Source organism: Gavia stellata, chromosome 2 (genome assembly GCF_030936135.1).
Source record: "Gavia stellata isolate bGavSte3 chromosome 2, bGavSte3.hap2, whole genome shotgun sequence".
Lineage (NCBI taxonomy): Eukaryota > Metazoa > Chordata > Aves > Gaviiformes > Gaviidae > Gavia > Gavia stellata.
The window spans coordinates 90,645,239-90,667,207 of NC_082595.1; the positions used below are offsets into that span (position 1 = coordinate 90,645,239).

General features: G+C 39.5%; 1 protein-coding gene across 1 annotated transcript in view; it reads left to right on the plus strand.

Moving 5' to 3' along the window:
* The window catches only part of ERICH1 (glutamate rich 1), a 108,365-nt gene that overhangs the window by 53,472 nt on the left and 32,924 nt on the right, over positions 1–21,969 (plus strand). Inside the window, exon 4 of the mRNA XM_059831768.1 lies at positions 19,388–19,765. Within this exon, the coding sequence (XP_059687751.1) occupies positions 19,388–19,765 (378 nt within the window). The remainder of the gene's footprint in view (positions 1–19,387; positions 19,766–21,969) is intronic.

A 21,969-nucleotide genomic window follows, 5' to 3' on the forward strand; every position in this document is an offset into this window, starting at 1 on the left:
TTGCTTCATTAGGCTGATGATACCAATTTTTCAGCAATCTAATTTAATAAGCATGAATGAAAGGTTTCTTAAGTTGCATTTTTACAAGGGATTATTTAAAAGCTGAATTCATAAATGTAGGAACATTGAGAGAATACAACATATTCCTAATTCACTGAGAAGTCCAACTTTGAAGTGTGTAGAACAGAATGAAAAATGTCACGTGACCTAAAGTCCTGACTGCTAGAAACAGATTCTGCCAATTCAAATCTGTTCAGTACATTAGTCTCAGTGGGTGATGTGGTGGTGGATTTTTTGGAACGAGGACCAAGGTGTGAGTGGAACACTGAACTGGATATCAGCATCCTTGCACAGCTAGCCACAAAAATAAATTTATTTTTTTGCTTTGCTTTTCACTGGCAAATAGCAATTGTATCGCCATGATGCCAGATATAATATTAGATAAAAACTTTGGTTTGGTAGCTTGAATAATAGACAAACTAGATGCAAAAATCTTAAGTATAATGGAAATGTAATGGTTGCAACACCTTAAAGAGAACATTTAATAAAAAAGAAGTGTTCTTAACATGCCATGAGCTTAATTCCTTTCATGCTTCTGTCTTAAATGCAACTCAGGTACTTTCTCATCTGGATGGCTTAGATTTGCAGTGTGTTCAGAGACCATTCCATTCTGTTTACATTTTTAGTATAAACTCCATTAGTATATCAGCATTTCTTGAGTATTTACAAATAGAAACATCTTTTCTCAGTCTGGACAAATAAATAGCTCTATCTAATTTTTTGGACATTGTCTCTCTAAAGATGAAGAGTTAGAAGCTAATATTCTTTATTACATGTGTCTTTTATATATAGAATGCTTTGTTATCCCAATTATAAAATGAAGCGTAAGATATGATTTCCAAAAATGACAAAGGCATGCAGCTGTTCAGTTGACAGGAAAATGATTTGCTGTGAAATTTTATGAAGAGTGACTATTATTAAATATAGGGATTATATCTGTAGTTACTCAGCTAGCATTCTAGAGAAAGCAGCAAATAAAGTGAAAATGTCTCAAGTAGTTCTTAGTGCTCGAGTGTAGCACCTATTCTTTTCCAGCCTTCATTCAATATACTAAAAAGCCTTAGTTCTTTTATACTTAACTAACGAATTTAGGTTAGTTTTCCTTTAACTTTCAAGTCCTTTATTTGTTTTCAATCTTAGCTATTCCCTTGCATCTTTATATTTCTGTCCACCATCTATACTGATGCTGACACAGTAAGCCCAAACATCTTTGGGTATTGTTTTAATAAACAATTGTGTTTGGGTTTAAAGACAAGATAGCTGAATTAAGCCTGTACTTATCAGGAGTCATTCCCCAGAGAGCTTGACTTTACTCAATGCTCAGATCAATGCACTTTCCGTATCACAAGCTATGTAAAATAGTGAAGACTCTGCTGTGGACGCCCAAATGTATAAAGACATAAGCAAAAATATGTGTATAGGAATGTGGTTGAAATTAACAGTGTTGATAGATCAGCATAGAGAGACACCAAGCAGGCTTCAGGGCTGGTCTATGACAATTCATACCCTGAACTGCTGCAATAAACCAGATTTGTGCAAGGACCTGACTATTCCACCTCTTCACTGAAGCATATCAAAATACCCTACTAAACTGCTTGTATAATTAGAAGAGTGAGGCATCTAGTGATATTATAACAAGTGACGATAATAAAGTCTACCTAGGATCAGACTGGCTGTTTGGAGGAGCCTGTCTCTTTTCATGTGACCACAGAAAGGGGAGTGAGTATTATGGTAGCTTATACATCTCAGTTAAATACCTTAGCTGAACTATAGCATTTTTACTGGAAGGAACATAGTGTCCAACCTTCCTGTTCTGCCAGAGAAAAGAACTGATTGATTCTTTGTTCAGTACTTCTTTATTTGGTATACAGGTGAACGCTGTAGAGGACAGAAATGTTAATTTGTGCTTGTTACAGCTCCTTAAGAAGTGGAAATACATAGCCTTAGGATAAACTGGAAGACTTAAAGTAATAAAACAGTGATACAACTCTTCCGTTTTCATCTGAGGATCCAGGTTGAATCTTGTCCTTTTTTGCCAGCTTTTCTCTTCCTGCAAAAATGCTAGATTTTCTTGGCATCTCCTTTGTAGCATTTGTCAATGGAAATCTCACATTTACCTCTATTACTAACTCACTGTCTCTTGGGCTTTTTGTGTTTATCTTGGGCTTTTGTTTTTTCCCCACACATTTTCTGATGCCCCTTTTGTTTTTTCTGCTCTTCAGTGATTCTTTAACTACTTGGCTTATGATTGTTTTAAGGCATACAGGTGCCTGGTGAAGTAAGTACTCATAGTCAGTTCTGAAATGCTGCTCAGCTGAACTTTGGTACCATAATCTTAAAAATACTGTTGATGGTGTACTGTTTAATGCTAAATATTATGCAGCTTTGGATGGAGATTTTTTTTCTCTGAAAGGGAAGAAGAATATATTAAGGAAGAATGAAAGATTATCAAATACAATATGCAGTGTTTCCTTACTTCATAATGTATTACGCACATGTATATATCTATTCTAATTTCAAGCAGATTGTAAGATATTTTAGTGATTGCATGTTTTATAGGGTTTGCGTGGCAAGGTTTTGGTAGCAGAGGGGCTACAGGGGTGGCTTCTGTGAGAAGTTGCTAGAAGTTTCCCCTATGTCCAATAGAGCCAATGCCAGCTGGCTCCAAGACGGACCCACCACTGGCCAAGGTCAAGCCAATCAGCGACGGTGGTAGCACCTCTGTGATAACATATTTAAGAAGGGGGAAAAACAACTGTGCAACAGCAGACGGAGAAGAGAGGAGTGAGAATATGTGAGAGAAACAACTCTGCAGACACCAAGGTCAGTGAAGAAGGAGGGGGAGGAGGTGCTCCAGGTGCCAGAGCAGAGATTCCCCTGCAGCCCCTGGTGAAGACCATGGTGAGGCAGGCTGTCCCTCTGCAGCCCATGGAGGTCCACGGTGGAGCCAATATCCACCTGCAGCCCGTGGAGGAACCCACGCTGGAGCAGGCGGATGCACAAAGGAGGCTGTGACCCTGTGGGAAGCCCATGCTGGAGCAGGCTCCTGGCAGGACCTGTGGACCTGTAGAGAGAGGAGCCCACACTGGAGCAGGTTTGCTGGCAGGACTTGTGACCCCATGGGGGACCCACGCTGGAGCAGTACCTGAAGAACTGTAGCCTGTGGGAAGGACTGACATTGGAGAAGTTCATGGAGAACTGTCTCCCGTGGGAGGGACCCCATGCTGGAGCAGGGGAAGAGTGTGAGGAGGAAGGAGCAGCAGAAACAATGTGTGGTGAACTGACGACAACCCCCATTCCCAGTCCCCCTGCGCTGCTTGGGGGGAGGAGGTAGGGAAAATCGGTAGTGAAGTTGAACCCAGGAAGAAGGGAGGGGTGCGGGGAAGGTGCTTTTTAAGATTTGGTTTTATTTCTCATTATCCTAATCTGATTTTGATTGGTAATAATTTAATCTATTTTCCCCACTTCGAGTCTGTTTTGGGGTAATGGTGAGTGATCTCCGTGTTCTTATCTCAACCCATGAGCCTTTCGTTATATTTTCTCTCCCCTGTGCAGGGAGGGGAGTGATAGAGCGGCTTTGGTGGGCACCTAGCGTCCAGCCAGGGTCAAACCACCACAGATGTATGTTTCAGTAATCTCAGAAATTACCTACCCAAGAAAAAAATTCTGTTACAGTATTTTCTTTGACATATATTTAGAAATCATGACGGTGTACAGTATCCACTAATAATCAGAAATGTTTGCATTTGAAAATAAACATCACACTTTGTTTAGTGCAAAACCATATATATATATGCATGGAGAACTTCAGCAGTAACTTCAATGTAATAACTTTTGCACATATGTGGAAAAATATCTAAGTAAAAATGCAATGGTTAAATTACTTGATTATGTTTTGTAGTGATCACCTACAGTGCTTTTCCTTTTCACCCTAACTCTGGCATTTTTGTTTTATTAAATACATTCTTGGTATAACGTGTATTAAAGTGAAATGCCTCTAGCAGTTATATTACAAGCTGTATAAACTTTCATTGTGTATTATGTATCTGTTAGTTCAAATGTATTTACAAGGGTATTATACTTCCTTTTTTATACCTTCTCTTTTGATGGCATTAATTCCATATGCTTAAACTTGCTTGCAGTAAAATGCTTCTTTTAAAAGCCAAGTAAATGGAAAGCCCTGAATTCAGCCTGTTCAGGACACTGGTCGAGAGGGTTCCTTGGGAGACAGTCCTGGAGGGCAGAGGGGTCCAGGAAGGCTGGGCCTTCTTCAAGAAGGAAATCTTAAAGGCGCAGGAGCAGGCAGTCCCCATGTGCCGTAAGAAGAGCCGGCGGGGAAGACAACCGGCCTGGCTGGATGGGGAGCTTTTGCTGGGACTCAGGGAAAAAAGGAGAGTTTATCACCTTTGGAAGAGTACAAGGATCTTGTTAGGTCATGCAGGGAGGGAATTAGAAAGGCAAAAGCCCAGCCAGAGCTCAATCTGGCCACGGTCGTAAGGTATAACAGAAAATGTTTTTTCAACTATATAACGAACAAAAAGAGAGCCAAGGAGAATCTCCATCCTTTACTGGATGCGGGAGGGAACATCATGACCAAGGATGAGGAAAAGGCTGAGGTACTTAATGCCTTCTTTGCCTCAGTCTTTAATAGCCACACCAGGTATCCTGAGGGTATTCAGCTCCCTGAGCTGGAAGACAAGGGTGGAGAGCAAAATAAACTCCCCATGATCCAGGAGGAAGCAGTTAACAACCTACTATGCCACCTGGACACTCACAAGTCTATGGGGCCTGATGGCATCCACCCAAGAGTGCTGAGGGAGCTGGCAGAGGAGCTTGCCAAGCCACTCTCCATCATTTATCAACAGTCCTGGTTAACAGGGGAGGTCCCGGACGACTGGAGGCTTGCCAACGTGACACCCATCTACAAGAAGGGCCGGAAGGAGGATCCGGGGAACTACAGGCCTGTCAGCCTGACCTCGGTGCTGGGGAAGATTATGGAGAGGTTCATCTTGAGGCCGCTCACAGGGCATGTGCAGGACAACCAAGGGATCAGGCCCAGCCAGCACGGGTTCATGAAAGGCAGGTCCTGCTTGACCAACCTGATCTCCTTCTATGACCAGGTGACCCACCTAGGGGATGAGGGAAAGGCTGTGGATGTTGTCCACCTGGACTTTAGTAAAGCCTTCGACACTGTCTCCCACAGTATTCTCCTGGAGAAGCTGATGACTCGTGGCTTAGACAGGTGCATTATTCGCTGGGTAACAAACTGGCTGGATGGTGGAACCCAGAGAGTCGTGGTGAATGGAGAGAAATCCAGTTGGCAGCCGGTCACAAGTGGAGTCCCCCAGGGCTCAATTTTGGGGCTGGTCTTGTTTAATATATTTATCGATGATCTGGATGGCAAGTTTGCAGATGACACCAAGTTAGGCAGGAGTGTTGATCTGCTCGAGGGTCGGAAGGCTCTGCAGAGGGATCTGGACAGGCTGGATGGATGGGCCGAGACCAATGGTATGAGGTTCAACAAGGCCAAGTGCCGGGTCCTGCACTTGGGTCACAACAACCCCATGCAACGCTACAGGCTTGGGGACGAGTGGCTGGAAAGCTGCTTGGTGGAAAAGGACTTGGGGGTGTTGTTGGACAGCCGGCTGAATATGAGCCAGCAGTGTGCCCAGGTGGCCAAGAAGGCCAACGGCATCCTGGCCTGTATCAGAAATAGTGTGGCCAGCAGGAGTAGGGAGGTGATCGTGCCCCTGTGCTCGGCTCTGGTGAGGCCGCACCTCGAATACCGTGTTCAGTTTTGGGCCCCTCACTACAAGAAGGACATTGAGGTGCTGGAGCCTGTCCTGAGAAGAGTGATGAACCTGGTGAGGGGTCTGGAGCACAAGTCTTATGAGGAGCGGCTGAGGGAACTGGGGCTGTTCAGTCTGGAGAAGAGGAGGCTGAGGGAAGACCTTATCACTTTCTGCAGTTACCTGCAGAGTAGTGGGTGTTGGTTTCTTTTCCCAAGTGATGAGTGACAGGACAAGAGAAAATGGTCTCAAGTTGCACCCAGGAAGGTTTAGGCTGGATATTAGGAAAAATTTCTTCACTGAGAGAGTGGTGAAGCATTGGACCAGGCTTCCCAGGGAAGTGGTGGAGTCACCATCCCTGGAGGTATTCAAGGAACGTGTGGACGTGGCATTGTGGGACATGGTTTAATGGGCATGGTGGTGTTGGTTGATGGTTGGACTTGGATGATCTTACAGGTCTTTTCCAACCTTAATGATTCTGTGATTTTGAGCAGTCTTTTGCAGTCTATTTTCTTGTGAACTTCTGCCAGCTTTTAGTGTCACTGTCGTTTTTAATACAGTGGAAGTTCTCTCTACCTGCTACAGTATAAGGTAATGGCAGAAGCGAATCTTGTGTGAAGTGCTGGTTAGCATGTATCTCCAGAGCATGACTAAGTAGTAAAATTTAGGCTGCAGTCTCCCTTGATGTTGCTCAGGCGGAGAAGTAGCCAACATCGCAGAGCCAGGCACGAGCTATCTCCATCCAGATGGCCGCCATTCCCACTCCTGCTTTCACAGAGGTCAGTGCTCTGGTCCTTATCTCCAGAGCATTTAAAGCCATTGCTGCGGTTTGTTGGTCATGTCACTTGCTGCAAGGTTTTTGTGAACTTTTTAGTATTCCAGAATGAAAAAAGTCCTGTGAACACAGGAGCTGACTCCCGTAGTCAAACTGCCAATTCTTGGAGAAGATGGAGATCTGTACTGCGTGGCCCCTTGTCCAGCTTGACTAAAGATAACTTTTCTGAAGGGGGCAGGAGGTGTACTTAACAACCATTGCTTGTGGTGATTTCAAACTCGGCATTGCAGTGAAATCTTAAAAAACTTGATTTTGCTAATAAGTTGTGCAGGTAGCTTGTAACCTTACAACAGATTTCTTAGACTTTATTTTTGGTTTAAGTAAGTGAATTTTGTTGAGTTTCTGTCCTGCTTTCTCTTTGCTGTTCATCAGTATATAAGAAAATGACCCACTTTCTCATGGTTCATTTTGTATCTCTGTTAGTTGTCCTTTGGAAAGAAGTGAAACGGAGCTGAGCTGTGCATATAACCCTCTATCTTTAGGACCTGTATAAAACACATTACATTGGTTTTGGTTGTTTGGTTTGGTTGTGTTTTGGTTTGTTTTTTTTTCTTTTAAAAGCACTTTTTCATAAAGTATACAGCCATCCAGGAGTCTTTATACAAAAAACTAAAACCTTAGTTTCCAAGAACACAATTTTGATCTCCTGTATCCCCACAGAAAATATTTAGGTTGATACATATACAATAATTTTTTATGTGCTTCATGAGTAGTGTGTGATATGGCCATGAGTGTCATGGTAGTATAGTTTAAAAGCACTTGTATAGTTTGTACAGATAGGAACAGCAACAATCATGTAAGATATATAATTACTGCAGAACCACACAGATCTCTTTAAATTTATGATACCTACTTAGCCAGCCTGCATTGTCTGATCAGTTGTAAAAATTTGTGTGTTCTCAGGGTGAAAAAGAAAAGGCCAAATGAAGCTATAGTCTTGGACTCCAGCAAAACATTTGCATTTGCAATGAGATTTTATTTTTTCACCAGACTTGCATTTGTTAATTCATTAAAGTTAAGGAAATTGTTACTGCTTAAACAAATTGAAAAATTGTTCTCAGACCTATGTTCCTTGCATCTAAATCCAGCATCTTCACTTTATGCAATTGGCTTAATAATGTAGGGGACAATCTTGTATCTGGAGCCTACAAGCAGGCTCCCTTTTGTTCTATACAAGTAAAATGAAGAAACAGTTTTTACATTTTCTTGTTTAAACAAAATTCTGCATGGAACATGTCATCGGACTCTGAATATAAGAGTATAAAATTCCTTTAGGGTCAGAAAACTTCTTGTGGTGTAGTAGCTATCTTGAGAAAAATCAGGTATGGCTTGTCTGACCTAAGTATTGGTGAAAGCAATTTCTGCAGCTTAAGCATAGGAAGCCTGAATACCCCTTTGACAACAAGCATAAGTCACATGAGAGAGACCAGAAGCAAAGTCTTTGTGAGGGGAAAAAAAGTTATATCACTTAATTAGTTTCCAGCTTTTGAAAAGGTTCAGATTAAAGCATATCAGATATCCAATGCAGAGGATAAAGTATATCACGTAATGTGATTTTGTAACCTTGTCATGACTCCAGAAGAGCACTGTGATTGACTTCAGGCTGAGTATCTTACTCAAGTTGTGCTAAAGGTTTGATAAAGTTTTTAATATCTCGCTATTGGAATGATGTGGAGATACTCCAGTTCCAGAAACAGGAAGCAGTATGTTTTTTGCTCTAAACTGGAAAGAATAATGTCAAATTACAAACATAAAGGGAAGCAACAATTTTGCACACCATGTCAAATTACTTCCAGGTGGAACCAGAATAGGAGGACAGAAGGGGGAGTTTTGAGGTGGTTTTTGTTTGTGTGGACTTGTTAAAGTTTAAGTTTCTGATCTATAGTCTGATAAAGTAATTGCATCTCTTCAGGAAAAATTTATCAAGTAGATTTCAGTGATGAACTGTAGCAATGTTAGAGGCATTGAACAAATACTGGCAGCATAATGAAAAGAACTTTTATTGACTAGCTGAGAAGGCACCCTCAGAACTGTCATGGCAGGAGGATGAGAAGATGACCAGAACAGTTCTGCTCTTTTTTTTTTTTGCTGTCCCAATCATGTGTAAGCCTTTGTGATATGTGTTATTAATTACTACTAAAAGGTCAGGAAGAGCAAAACAAAGTCCAAAAGGATTGAAGGAAAGGTGAAATACAATGTGCTGTGTTGTCCAGCTCCATCAGGGTTAAACCATCACTCAGTTACACCTCTGTTTTCTTTTTTCAGATTGGAAGTGGTCAGTTTAAGACAGTGAAAGGGTGTTTTTATTTGAAGCTTTGTCCTCCCTAAGACGAAGAAGTCTTCAAAACTAACTGCTTAGTCAATGGCATGTGTACTGACAGTATCCAGTATAGCTTGAGATGCTTACAACAAATCGTAGTCAGTCCCCAAGCTATATTCAGTGACAAAGTAGTACAATAGCCTCTTATGTCAGAGCTGCCAAATGACTTGTGTCACAATTTCTTTGCCCAAATCTGTTGTCTAGATTGTGGAAAATGTACAAAGCCCATTGTTAAGCCCTAGAGAGGGACTTATTAGACCTGGTTTTATTCCTTCTCTCCTCTCACAGATTTCTCACCTGCTGCTGACTGTTTTGTTTAGGGAGAACATCCTGCCTAGAAGTCAGCATATAGGTTAAAGTTAGATGCTTGTGGCAGGATAAGTTCTCTTTGGGAGAATCCTTTTATTTCTTCCCTGAAGCAATGGCTTTTTATGCCAAAGAGGGGATTTACCTTCCTCCCAATGGAATTAGTAGCAGTATGCATCAAGCCAGTTCACGAAAGCATGTGAGAGATTCAGTTAGTAATGAACATCTAAGTACATGTGTAGATATATCAAGGAAGGGAAAGAAAAATTATGCATATCCATAGCATATTATGTGTAGTCTGTGACTTATACCTAAAGTTCTATGAAGTGGAAAAGAAAAATTAAACTTCCAGTTTGTTGAAGTGTCAGGCAGTGCCCCAAGTAAAGAAAAAAAGCAATAGTATCACCAATAATCTGGATTGGGGGTGCAGTGTGTGATGGAAAAAACTACATTCTGCAAGCAGATGACAGATTTTAAAATTTGTATGAAATATAATGTCAAGTGTAGACAGATGAACACATTTCCCTTTATCATAGCGGGGTTATTTCACAGATCTTGTCATATAACTGAAGAACAGTAAGAGAGCCTCTCTTATTTTCAAGCGAGGATACTATGCTTCAGTGAGATGCAGCGCAACTCCTATTTTTCAACAAATTAGATGGGAACTAAAAAGAACTTGACACTTTACTAAGCTGAACAGACAAGTCATTGTGCTCGCATTGCCATTTTAAGTGCTTTGCTTTTGGGAAGCAGCACAAGAAATCTTGGAAATTATAAAGACTGAGTGATCCATGTTATCCCAGTAACATTTTGCTGTGCCTAGAACTAGGTGATCTAATAGTATAAAGCAGATGATGTACAGTGGGATCAATCCCTAGGAAATTAGAGTATGCATAGTACATGATCTCTTGTTGAGAACATGTGACAAAATTATTTCAGTCACATCCCAAACATTTATTTGTGTAGCAGATGGTACCATTTGGGTTTGGGTTTTTTTTTTCAATTTATTATGAATAATCAGATATTTATGTCATAGACCATGTTTCATTCTTTGAAAAACTGTAGCTGCCCAGTAGAGAAGCCAGGATGGAGCCTTCTAAGAGATGAGGAGACATTTGCTGAGAGAGTATAACTTTCTAGAATGTAAAGGACAAACAGGTTGCAGAGGAATGATGGTGGCCAAGGAATAAGCCCTATGTATAGTGGAGATCAGATATCTGCTGAGAACAGCGGGAACCTGGCTTCAGAGGGACTTTCCCTAGAGACCCAAAGGGGGACTGTAGACTTGTCTGCAACTCTGGAAGTCGCTGATATGCTGGACTGAGAGCAAGCCTAAGCAAAGAGGATTGATTTACCAGGATGCAGTAGGCAAGGTGGAGATATGGTTATTGTGTTGGTTTGATTTTCTTAATTTTGAGTTTTATCCCCAAAAAATCACCTGTTCTCGTGTCTGTTCTAATAACACCTAGCTTTCCTATTTAAAAGCCATTTTGAAGTGTTCACTGTGGAAAAAACAGTTTGAGCAGTCTGACCTCCCAGCTCTGGCCAGGGCAGAGCCCCATTGCAGTGCAGCATGCAGTCAAGAACAAACCTACATCACTGGGAAGACTGTGGCACCAGATTCCCTTCTATTACAAACTGGCAGATCACCAGCTTACACAACTGTTCAGGATCTTCCCTACGGTGTTTCTTATTTTTACAGCATACCTGTCTGCATATTTATATGTATGATTAGCTTAATGTAGAGCTTGGTCATTAAGAAATTACTTACATTAATGTTTTCAACTATTCTTTAAAATGTAATTAATTTAGAATGTGATTAATAAAAATAAGCAGAACCCAGCCCCTAAAACATCCCTGTTTTTACAAAGCTTAGAAATTATGTAATTAAATTTAATTCAAATCAGAGTTAAGATCCAAAGTAAATGGATAAAGGAGGTAGTTTAAAATAAAACACTTGGAAGGTTTGCATTCTTTCAGGCTTTCCTTTTCCAAAGTGTTTTGAAATAGGATTTACTGAAAGAAACATGTAGTAAATTGTAGTTGTGGCAGCTCTTTCATATGTGGGGTTAAATGGGATTGGTTATTGGATGCTGTGTAAAAAGTTAAGAAAAGTTGTGAAATATTGCAAAAATTGAATTGAGGTATTGTATTTAAATATTTGATAACTGAAATTGATAAATTGGGGCTGGGTTTTGTTGCTGAGTATCTTCATTTTGCTATGTCAGTGTCTGTACTTTTAGATAGCTCTTTTGTACAAAAGATTGTACTTTTAGTTTAGATCTGTTCTTTCATACTGTTTTATCACAGGGGAAAACTAGATATCAGTTTTCCATTAGGTTGCTTATCATTTAATAGTCTGTGGTCCTGTAGTCTAAATAACTTCTTACACTTTACACTATTTTAGCTGGTATATTTTGAAAGAACATTTTAAATGCTGAACGGGATTTTAAGACTGCAGCTTTTCTTATCATTTCTGTCGTTATTCTGAGCAAAGGGAGAGCTTTGGATTCTTCAAACTAACCATTGCTTGAAAAACAGCTCTGGGGAAAAAAAAAGACTTTAAAGAAAACTCTGAATGTGTATTTATGTCCTGCAAAGTTAAAGGAAAGAACACATTTTTTAAGTGTAAATGTGACATCAAATGTTTAAAATGTTTCCAGTTTTTTAATATAAATGTTACAAATCTTTCCTTCCAATTCATGGTGATGCCTTCTGTTCAAATACGACGATGTAATCTTATTAGCCAAAGACTAAGAAGATTTCTGCATTTAGTAGCAATTAGTCTTTGCAGCTGCTAAACTGTAGAAACTCCACAGGCAGCTTTAGGATCCTTGAGCATTTCTGATTTAGTAGCCTTCAAAACAGTTACTGATTGTTATTGAATCTCTGTTCTTCTTTCATGTCTGTGAATATGCTCAGCTTCATGATTTTATATTATTTTCCTCACTGAGTCAACATAATAATTCTCAGTGGTTTTGGGAAGCACCACTGAGCCCATTTAGGAAGTTCTGCATGATGCCTCTATACAATGGTGACTGACGCAGATTGTTTGCACATCACCCCAAAAAAGCCAAAGTGAATGAAGACAGTGATCTTGAAATTTAAAAAATAATAATGAGAAAGATCAGTAAAAGGTCAAAATTTTTGTTTTCGTTTAAAAATCAAGCCATTGTATGGTACAGAATTTGTATTAGAAAAGTTGTTATTTGAGAAAACTTGGGGGCTTCATCAAGCATAGCTTTTTGCATAAAGTGACAGGAGGCCCAAAACATTATTGTCAAAGTTAATATATTGATGGGAATAGTTTCAAATATCTCCTGGAGGCCTTAGATCAATGTGTGTGTGGACTGAGTGTACATATCAAAAAGCAAAGCAAGCTTAGAGTCTGTTTCATTGTGTATCCAGCTGGGATTGTGGATACTCATTGCTGTATGCTGAAAGATCAGAGAAGCACCAGAGGCATCTTCAGTTTCTCCCTGTTCAGGTGACGTGATTGTCGCATCAGGATGTTGTGAAAAGTCTGTTTTTAGACACAGTCAATAACCAAGGCATTGGTTGGTGGGGCTGTGAGAGGAAATGTGACTCTTCACTTTGTCCTTGGGTGGAGTTCGGTTCACAAGAGGCACGGTGCAACAGCAACCATTAGGTTCAACGTCTGCCTGAAACAACAACAAAAAAATCCACAATTGTGATCCACTTCAAGAAGGGACACTACACAAGAATAAAGATACTTAGTAAAAAGAACCGAAAAAGAGGAGGAAGTTGTACCAGGTGTTGTGGAAGCTACTTAAGGACACCAGATGTGATATTCAAGGCCAGTGCCTACCACCTGTCGTGAAGGGCTTGAGGAAAAGCAAAAGGAAGACAGCAGAGCTAGGCAACAGAGTAAAGGAAGTTGTTAGAAAGAAGTAGGTGTCCTTTAAAAAGCTGAATTCACACCTGAATTATGTTTTAAACAGATTTAAATGTAAAAACATGGTAAGACCAGCTAAGCAGTATTTGAGCAAATGGTACAAAGAATTAAAACCAGTAATTGATCTTACTTCTGATGCATCAGGAGCAGTGTGCCTGCCAGTCTTTTGAGCCAATGATCGTGGCATAGAAGGAATACTTAGAAAGGCCTTTTTCAGACAAGTTAAATAACATCAGTGCAAATAATTTATCTATGGAGAAAACTGTGGAGAATCCCATGCTGGAACACTCTTCTTGGTCTTTCTCAAAGGATATGTGAAATGGAAGTGATTTAATGGTCATGCAAGAAAATAAATGATAAAATAAAATCACCAGTACCAGATTTTATTCACCTAAAATTTCTGAAAGAATTCAAGGAAAAATATTGCCCACATTACTGACAGTGATGCATAACCACTTGCTTTTCAAATTGCCTTGTTATCAGAGACTTTGAGGCTGGATGGTGTGATGCCAGTTTTTAAAAACAGCTCTTAAATCATCCAGGGAACTGCAAGCCTGTAAACCTGGTGTTTGCCTTAGGCAGTTCAGCACAAAGTATAATGCAAAGTAAGATTTGTGGATGCCCGAAAACCTGTGATCTGCATGGGAAAAATCAACATGAGGTTTGCAAAGAGGAAATCTACAAATATCTTGGAATTCTTTGAAAAGCCAAGAAATACGTGGATAAGGGTGCTACAGCTGCTGTGGTTTCCTTGAATTTCCGCAAAGTTTTTGATAAAGCCTTTCACCAAATGGGGCACATAGACATAGCATGAAAGGGAAAGTCCCAGAATAGCTAAGTAGATGAAGAGAATGCAGCAGTTCTCAAAACAGGGACGTCGCAGTTGGAGGCTTGTGTTCGATAGATGGTCCAGTAAAAAGAGTGAACAGTGAAGTCAGAAGGTTTCCTGATGGCTACGCAGATATTGACTGCACTAAAGGCAAGCGCTGGGTGCAACATAATCTCAGTTTGAGTGATTTGTCAAAAATGGCAGATGAAACACATTTTAGATAGTTGTCAAGTGATGCACTTAGGAAAAAATAACCAGTCAAAATTCACCTGCAAAATGGTAGGCTCAGAGCTGGCTGTTACCAAGCAGGAGTAAGATTCTACATTATGATAAATAACTCTGTGAAAACAACATTTCAGCACTCAGCAGCAAATAAAATCATGGCAATTATTAGGGTAAAAAGTACAAAAGAAGGAACATCATTATACCACTGTATAAATCCAAAGTTCACCTTATCCTGAATGTGGTTCTAAAGGTTTGTTCTAATGATATTTAGGGACCTGATTTTTAAAAAAACCCTACTATCATCATCTTATTCTCAGATACTCAAAGCCAAACTTCAGTTTGGCATGCTGTGGAACTTCGTACACCTTAGACTTGCAGACACCTAAGTAAATAGCCTTCCATTTTTCATTGTCTTATATGATGCTTTCCCTGAATGCTTCCATCTGCCATTGTCTAAAGGAACTGAAATAATACAGATAAACTTGAGGAAGGTCATCTTTTCAGTCATGGAGTTGCCAGCAATGTGTTCATGCTGATGATTAGTCTGGATGAGAGGAACAGTCAGCTGTTGCTGTTAGCCCGTGTTAAGCTTTGTATTTAATCTCTTTGTGTCTCTGGCTGCCCTGTTGATGAATACAAAATAACTTGCTAATATAATTGAAGTTAATAAATAAAAGTCAGCTTATTCAGAGTCTTGATGTAAATAATTATTTTCATTACTTTCAATTTTTCCTTGAAGATATAAACTGGATGTGCTGACTTTTCATTATCAAAATTCAATAAGCAGTATCTATAAACTGAGTCCTCTATTTCATTTTAAGTCTGGTTTTTGACATATTTCTGCCTCTGTTCTGTTAAGGAGACATGCAGCTTCCATGGAGAAAATTGTTTAATGTTTCAGACCAGATGAGATAGGCTGTTAGAAGATGACTTTTTCTTTTGGTGCTGATTCTCCTTTTCAGGCTACTCATTCCCACTTCCATATCATTCTGTCAATCAGGCTAGTGTGACTGTGCAGCTGCATGGTAAACTGCATTAGAAAAGTAATCTAGACTAAAAATAATCCAGGAAAAAAAAAAAAGAGTTATTTTTATCTCTGAACTGTTTCTGAGGAGGGTATTCTTATTAAGGCTGAAAGAAATGCTCATGAAATTATGATCATGGCTGGAAAATGTATATGGGCATTCTGTCTGGAAGCTACTTTGCTCAGTCTGAGAGGGCACCAAGTCCAGCCTAAACAGGTTAAAGACAATTGCTTCTGGATAATTGGATTATGTGATAAATTAAGCCACTTGTGGAGCAGAGATGGGTCTTAGGAGGGAGAGAGGTGACAGGCCATTATGGAACAGAAGGAGAAGAATCATCAGCTCTTGTGGAATGAGGACAAGATGTAGCTGCAGTTGTGGCTATAGTTAGTGTGGTCCAAAAGCTGATATTCATATCGATGTTGCTTAAGTATGTATTCAACACCTTACTAAGATTGCTTGTGTAGTATATATTCCCTGCATTTGTTATAATTATGCTGCTTTGACATAACAAACCTCTTCAGTCAGTGGGAGAAATTATTGGAACCAAATTCATATCTTTTGAAATTTTATCAGGCCTCCCTACTGGTTTGAAATGTAGAGAATCAGTTAAAAGGGGTTTTTTTCATAAAACAGTGGATTTTGTTAATTAGTAAAAATCAGTCTGATGAGCAGAGTCATGTTAAGAAACACCTTCCTCCATACTGTTAATTTTTGTAAAAGAGACTAATTCTTCTCAGTTGTTGCAAGCATCTAGTTCAAATTCATTGCCTACATTTCCTTTGTAGTCAATGGAAGGGGAGAGAGAGAGAAGACGACCTTCAGGGTGCATTTCCATCCCACTTGGTTTAGGATGAGGTAAACTGCTTTCTGAAGATGCTAGCATCTCTTAGTTTATCAGAGGGAGCATAGGTCTAAGTATTCACTAAGTATTTTCTTTTCAGACAGCTAAAGTTGTGGGAGGTGAATCCCACTGAACATTTCATTTAAGATCATTGTGTTGGCTGTGACCTAAACATTATGGTTTATGTTTCTTGTACAACTCTTATTTATGTTTTAGCATAGCTGTAATAATCAGGTAGCCTTGCTGGCTATATAAACAACCAGTTCTTGAATCCCACAAAGCTCTTGGCTCCTGTGCATACCACACGCATGTGAATTCAGTAAGCTAACTGTACCGCTTGTAAAACAAGTATTTACTTTCTTCTATTTGCTTGTGAAAACTGCTCAGGTTAATTAGATGTCACCTTGTTCGTGCATGAGGAGACAGAAACAGAGTCGTTCTACCACTCTTTCTTTCAAGTCAAATCATACAAATCTTTTTGGAGTTTATTGCTCTGGTAACTTCTGTGAGAGTCCTCCTCTTGTCTGCCAAAGTCTTACTGTGCTGGGATTATGCTAAGAAACATAGCATTACAAACTTGAAGAGTAGAACAGATTTGTGTAATAGCTTTGGAATATTTTTCCTGTTATTTTCCATCATCTTTCTTATGTATGCAAACAAGGTGTTTGCTGTTTTGATCGCTGATACCCACTGAGCAAATGTTTTCATTGAGCTTTCCGTATTGATGCACAGGTCTGGCTTTGTTTTGTTTTTTCCAAGCTGATAACAGTTCACTCTAACCCCAGCAGTGACTTGTTCAAATTAATCCCTTTTGTGTCCATTGGTTTGCATTTGTCAATGTCTAATTTCATCTGTTGATGTTGAATCACTAGTAGCTCCCACACATGGAGCAGTAGATACTAAAGAGATACTAAAATATGGGGCAAAGAATGACAAAAACTGCTAGAAGACTGCCAGTTTAACTCCTCAAGAGAACTAGGTAAAGTCTTGTGTTTGATTTGTTTTCTGTGTTGGAGGAAACTTAGCACAGTTCTGATTTCCTTTCAATCAGTTATTTATCTTAATAAAATACACATGGGAAGACTATATTTATTCTGCCTTTTGACAGCTTCACCCTGGTCTCTTCAGACCTTCTGCTGTCCTGAGCTACCAAGGATAAGCAAACTTTTGGATTTGACTCAAAACATCAATTATCTTAAGCCCTGTTCTGCCTTCTGCACCATTTTTTTTCAAGTGGCTTCAAATCCATTGAGGGTGCTTGGCTGCACAACATGCTGTAGTTTTGCTGAGATTTAGTGATTCTTGGATGCCTAAAGAGCACGTTGGGCCACTTTGCTGAGAACACAGATTAGAGTAGCTTTATTAGCAAACAGTGTGGTTCAGGTTAACAGAGGGCTAAGAAATTTTACGGAACTATGTTTACAGTGAAATTCACCTATTATAAATACTCCCATGAAAATCTGAATTAGAGCCTAAGATAAAACATTGATGTTTTGTTTATAGCATCTTTCACCATTCATATCTGCCTTCAGTTCTGATATTTTATTCCTACAGGACGACACAGACGTTATTTTTCCCACATCCCATATGTCCAAATCATGTATAAAGATACTTAACTCAAATACCATGCATGCAAAACATTCTACGCTGTGGGCACAAGGTGACGTTTGGTGTCTTTAACATGCTGTGGTGTTCAATTACAATACAGCAACTTTATTTTTATGCAGCCTTCTTCATAGAAAGTATGGAAAATTGCTTTGCAGTGAGTCATCTATCAGCTAAAGAACTAGAAGTTTTGTAGTGGTATTTAAAGAGAGAAAGTAGCTCAGAGCTTACAGAGTTCAAGACAGAAAAAGAAACAGAAATGAAAGAGAGGGCCTCCAACCATGGAGAAAATAGAGGCAAAGACTGGTAGGGAGGGAGTGATGAGAAAGGCAAACAAGGTGAGAATGTCAGAGGCAGTTCAGGAGACTATGGAGATCATTCGGAAACAAGCGCTGGGCTTCAGGTGTCTCTCCTGCATTACACCAGCGTTAGCCAAGCAAAGATTCTTTGACCCTAAGGGAATGGCATAAAACCAGATAAATAAGAGCGCTGGGCTCAGTGCACTGTGAGGAATTTGGAAACATGCAGGTAGAGGTTGAGGGAAGGATAAACGGCTTAACTTTCGAGAGGAAGACATTAGAATAACACTGGCATTCTGCACTCCATGATGTTTAAAGGTGTGAGGATTTTGTTAGACCATGAAAAAGGGAATTTCAGTTAATTAGACAGGAATTATAGGCATGAATATGGACTTCAGCAGCAGTGCAGTCAAAGGGAAGATGGATTTTGGCAGTCTTCCCTTGCTGGTGTCAGGAGGGCTTACACTCAGAAGTGAGCGTGTGGGAGAGGCAGTCAGTTCAGGGTCAGAGATAACTTTAGAAGTCTGTCTTTGTGTACAGGGGTAAGATCTGAGTAAAGAAGCATGAAAGCTGTCTTGGAGAGCAAGAGGGACTTCTTTCCCTTGACATTTGAGCCTTTTGAAGAATTAGCTAGTAAGGAAATTATAATGTAGTAAGGGAATGACAAAACCAAGACAGGCTGTTAAAGAGATCAGAGATAACTCGCGAAGGTCACTGATGCCTTACATGCTTTCCCTATAAAGTTGATGTCCAAAGCTGAGCTAGCAGTAAGATATCCCAAAGGAGAAAGATGTTTAAGGAGGAGAAAGTAGAAGAATTAGATGCCAGGTGTTTTTAAGGCACAGCGCTATTGTGAAAGGATATCATCGGTATAAGCATTATTATGTTTTATTGTGAATTGCATGCATTCTTCTTGCATTCTTGGTCAAGCCTACCAACTGGTAGTGTGGGGCTTTTGGGGGAACTCCCTTACCCTGTGTCCCCCAGCCTGCCCATACTGTTTTTTACCCTGGTGATTCTTTTGATCTCACTCTCTGTATAGAACCATATTATCTGCCTTAAGAAAGTAAATGTGATGTAAAGTATGTAGCATGAAGGAGAGTACAGTCTTTATTGAAAGCAGAAGGGAAAAGAACTTGTCTTCTTGCTCAATGTATTCAGAAAAGTTGGCTTTGACATTGTAGTACTGAAAGGCAGTCTAAGCATAAAAGTAAGGTTAGAGCCACTCAGACATCCCAGAATTTGAAGGGAGTAATATTTCATTGTATGCAGTTCCAAAATGCTTATTACAGATCTTCTTATTTACAACTATCATGTCTCTCTTGAATCTGCAGAGGAGGAATATCAAGGACAAACCAAGAGAAAGCGCATTCGAAAGAAGAAGCAAAAGAACAGTTTGCAAAACTCTGATAATTTACATGGAGACCAAACAGAATCTGGAATGCAAGAGACTCTTGTTCAAGATAATTTGCAGCTGCAGCAGGCAGAGAGTCCCAAAATAAGCAAAAACAGAAAGAGAAAAATGAAAAAGAAGCGACAGAAAGAAAAAATGAGAGCAGCTGGCTTGGTATCAAAAACTACCGGTGTGCATTTTACATATCAGCCTGACAAAAACAACAGAGAAGAAGCAGCAGGCTTAAAAGACATAGATGAAAAGGCAGATAGCATTCTGGACTTCCTGCAGGCAACACAACAAATTTATTTTGCTGACAGTATGTACCACTCTTTCTCCTTTCTTTTCATGAGTATTACCATGTAGGGGAAAATAGATGTGCACTTATTATTGTTGTAGAATGGGCCAAATCTACTAGAGAAGTGTCTCTTGTGAACTTAGTCAGACATGTGAGTACTTAGTATTTACCCCATTTTCTGGGGTGTACATTAATATGTAAGAATCCACATCAATATAAAAAACTGTGGTGTTAATCTCTTTGTTTGTCTGTCTTTGAAAAGATGCATAATATTCCTTGCTCTTTTTTAAAACATTCCAATGCACTTGGGGTAAATGTAGTGGTTAAAATGGACCAAATTATTCTTTCCTCTGCAAGCAAACATCCAGAAGGATTACTTGCTTTCAGAGAGCTTCAAATGAGGGCAATAATTGCTATCCGAAACTACTTTCATGCTTACTACCTCTGAACCAACCTACTTTTCAGAAAGTTCTCCCTTCCAGGAGGAGATTTATTTGTAATATGTAAGGAAATCTAGATAGACAGCATCCAAAAGGAAAGGTAAAGATACTATTGGCACTGGGAAGGTGTATTGGCATAAAGCACTTGTGAACAAGATGAACGTGAACTGATGCTCAATGCACATTCCCATAGCACTTTAAAAAGGATTGCATGGATGTTATCCATAGTGGCCTATTGAATGTTCATCTGGCCACTAAAATCAGAGAAATTCCTACTGTATGTTTCTTCCATTGCCTTCCTAAAAAGCTGCTTGTATGGTGCTTATGTCATAAATGCCTTTCAGAGATAATGAAGTTTTAATGGTAAGTATAATAATTATACGTACATACACTAGAGTATGTTGGTATCATCTAGAATTAAATATGTTTTCTTAAGGGCAAGCTGGTGTGTTCTTTAGTTGCTCAGCTCAGAACATAGCTTTAAAATGATAACTGTCTTGTAAAACTGGAAAAAAGCAGTGAAAATTTTTTCAAAGTGAATGGCCTTGACTGTCTTTGTGGAGGTCAATGAAGAATATTAAAAGAGCTTACCAACCTGTATGAGTCCATCTTAAGTCAGAGCTGTCAGCTCCTAGTCCCATACAGTTCATCTTTGACTACAGATTTACTTTAAAAACCCTGTTAAGATGACATCAGGGATTTCATGTTAGTTTTTTTCTCAAGATTTATATATAGAATTTTCTTTGCTTACTGTTAAAATATTTCTGCTGTGTCAGGTCTTCATACTACGCCTAGCATTCAAAATCCATCCTACTTGCTGGCTAATGTATTTCCATCATCAAAAGTAAGAATTTTACTACTTCAGTGTATAGCTAAGTAAGCTAAACTATGTGCATTTGCTGTAGTGTAACTCCAGCGTAACTAAGCAAGATTGTAAACTCAGTTAACAGTTCTGCTGTTAATACATGACCCAGAACAGAAACCTGGTCAACAGCTGTGTTGCATGTTGAATTTTAAGAAAAAGTGTTGAGCTTCCAGCTTTCCTGGAAGTCAAGTTCAGGTTTTAGCAGTGGTTGACAGACTGACTGGCCCTGCTGTCAAATCTGCAGATTGGAGCGTTGAGCCAGTGAGGACCTTGGAATCCACAGAGAGAAATTCTCAGGTAAAAGAAAGTTCATCTGCAGATAAGATACGACATCCATAAATCAGAGAGTGACTAACTTTCTTGTTAGGCAAATCCCAGTTTATATATAAATCTGACATTATGCTGTTTGCCTTTTCTAGTTGAGTGACTTTAACACTCCCCTTTTTTTTTACATGAAATTGGAAGCCATTGCTTTTAGCAGCATTTTCAAATGGTTACATTGGATTATACTTCTTGTACTTATGTCAGAGAGCTGAATCGGGAAAAATCTGTTTTTCTCAGTTGGCTTGCTGGTAAAAACAGAAGAATTAAAGGGAGTCTAGTTAAAGGGATAGACTATACATTGTTATTGGAATGGAAGAATGAATTTATGCTTTAGTACTGCAGAAACAATGTATGTCCTTCTCTGCTGTCTTGCATGCTGCAATACCCACTTTTTAAACAAAAACGTAAAAGTACAATAACAAGATAATTGGATGCCTCCAGAAGTGCTTTGCAGTAGTTCCACAGAGTTGTTCCCTGCCTCCGCATACATGTACATTTTTATAATACATAGTGTGTAGGAAGCAAACCCACAGTGCTTTGACCACAGTACAGTTTCTTCACCACACCTTCTTCTTGTGCTAATCTTGAAAATTTAG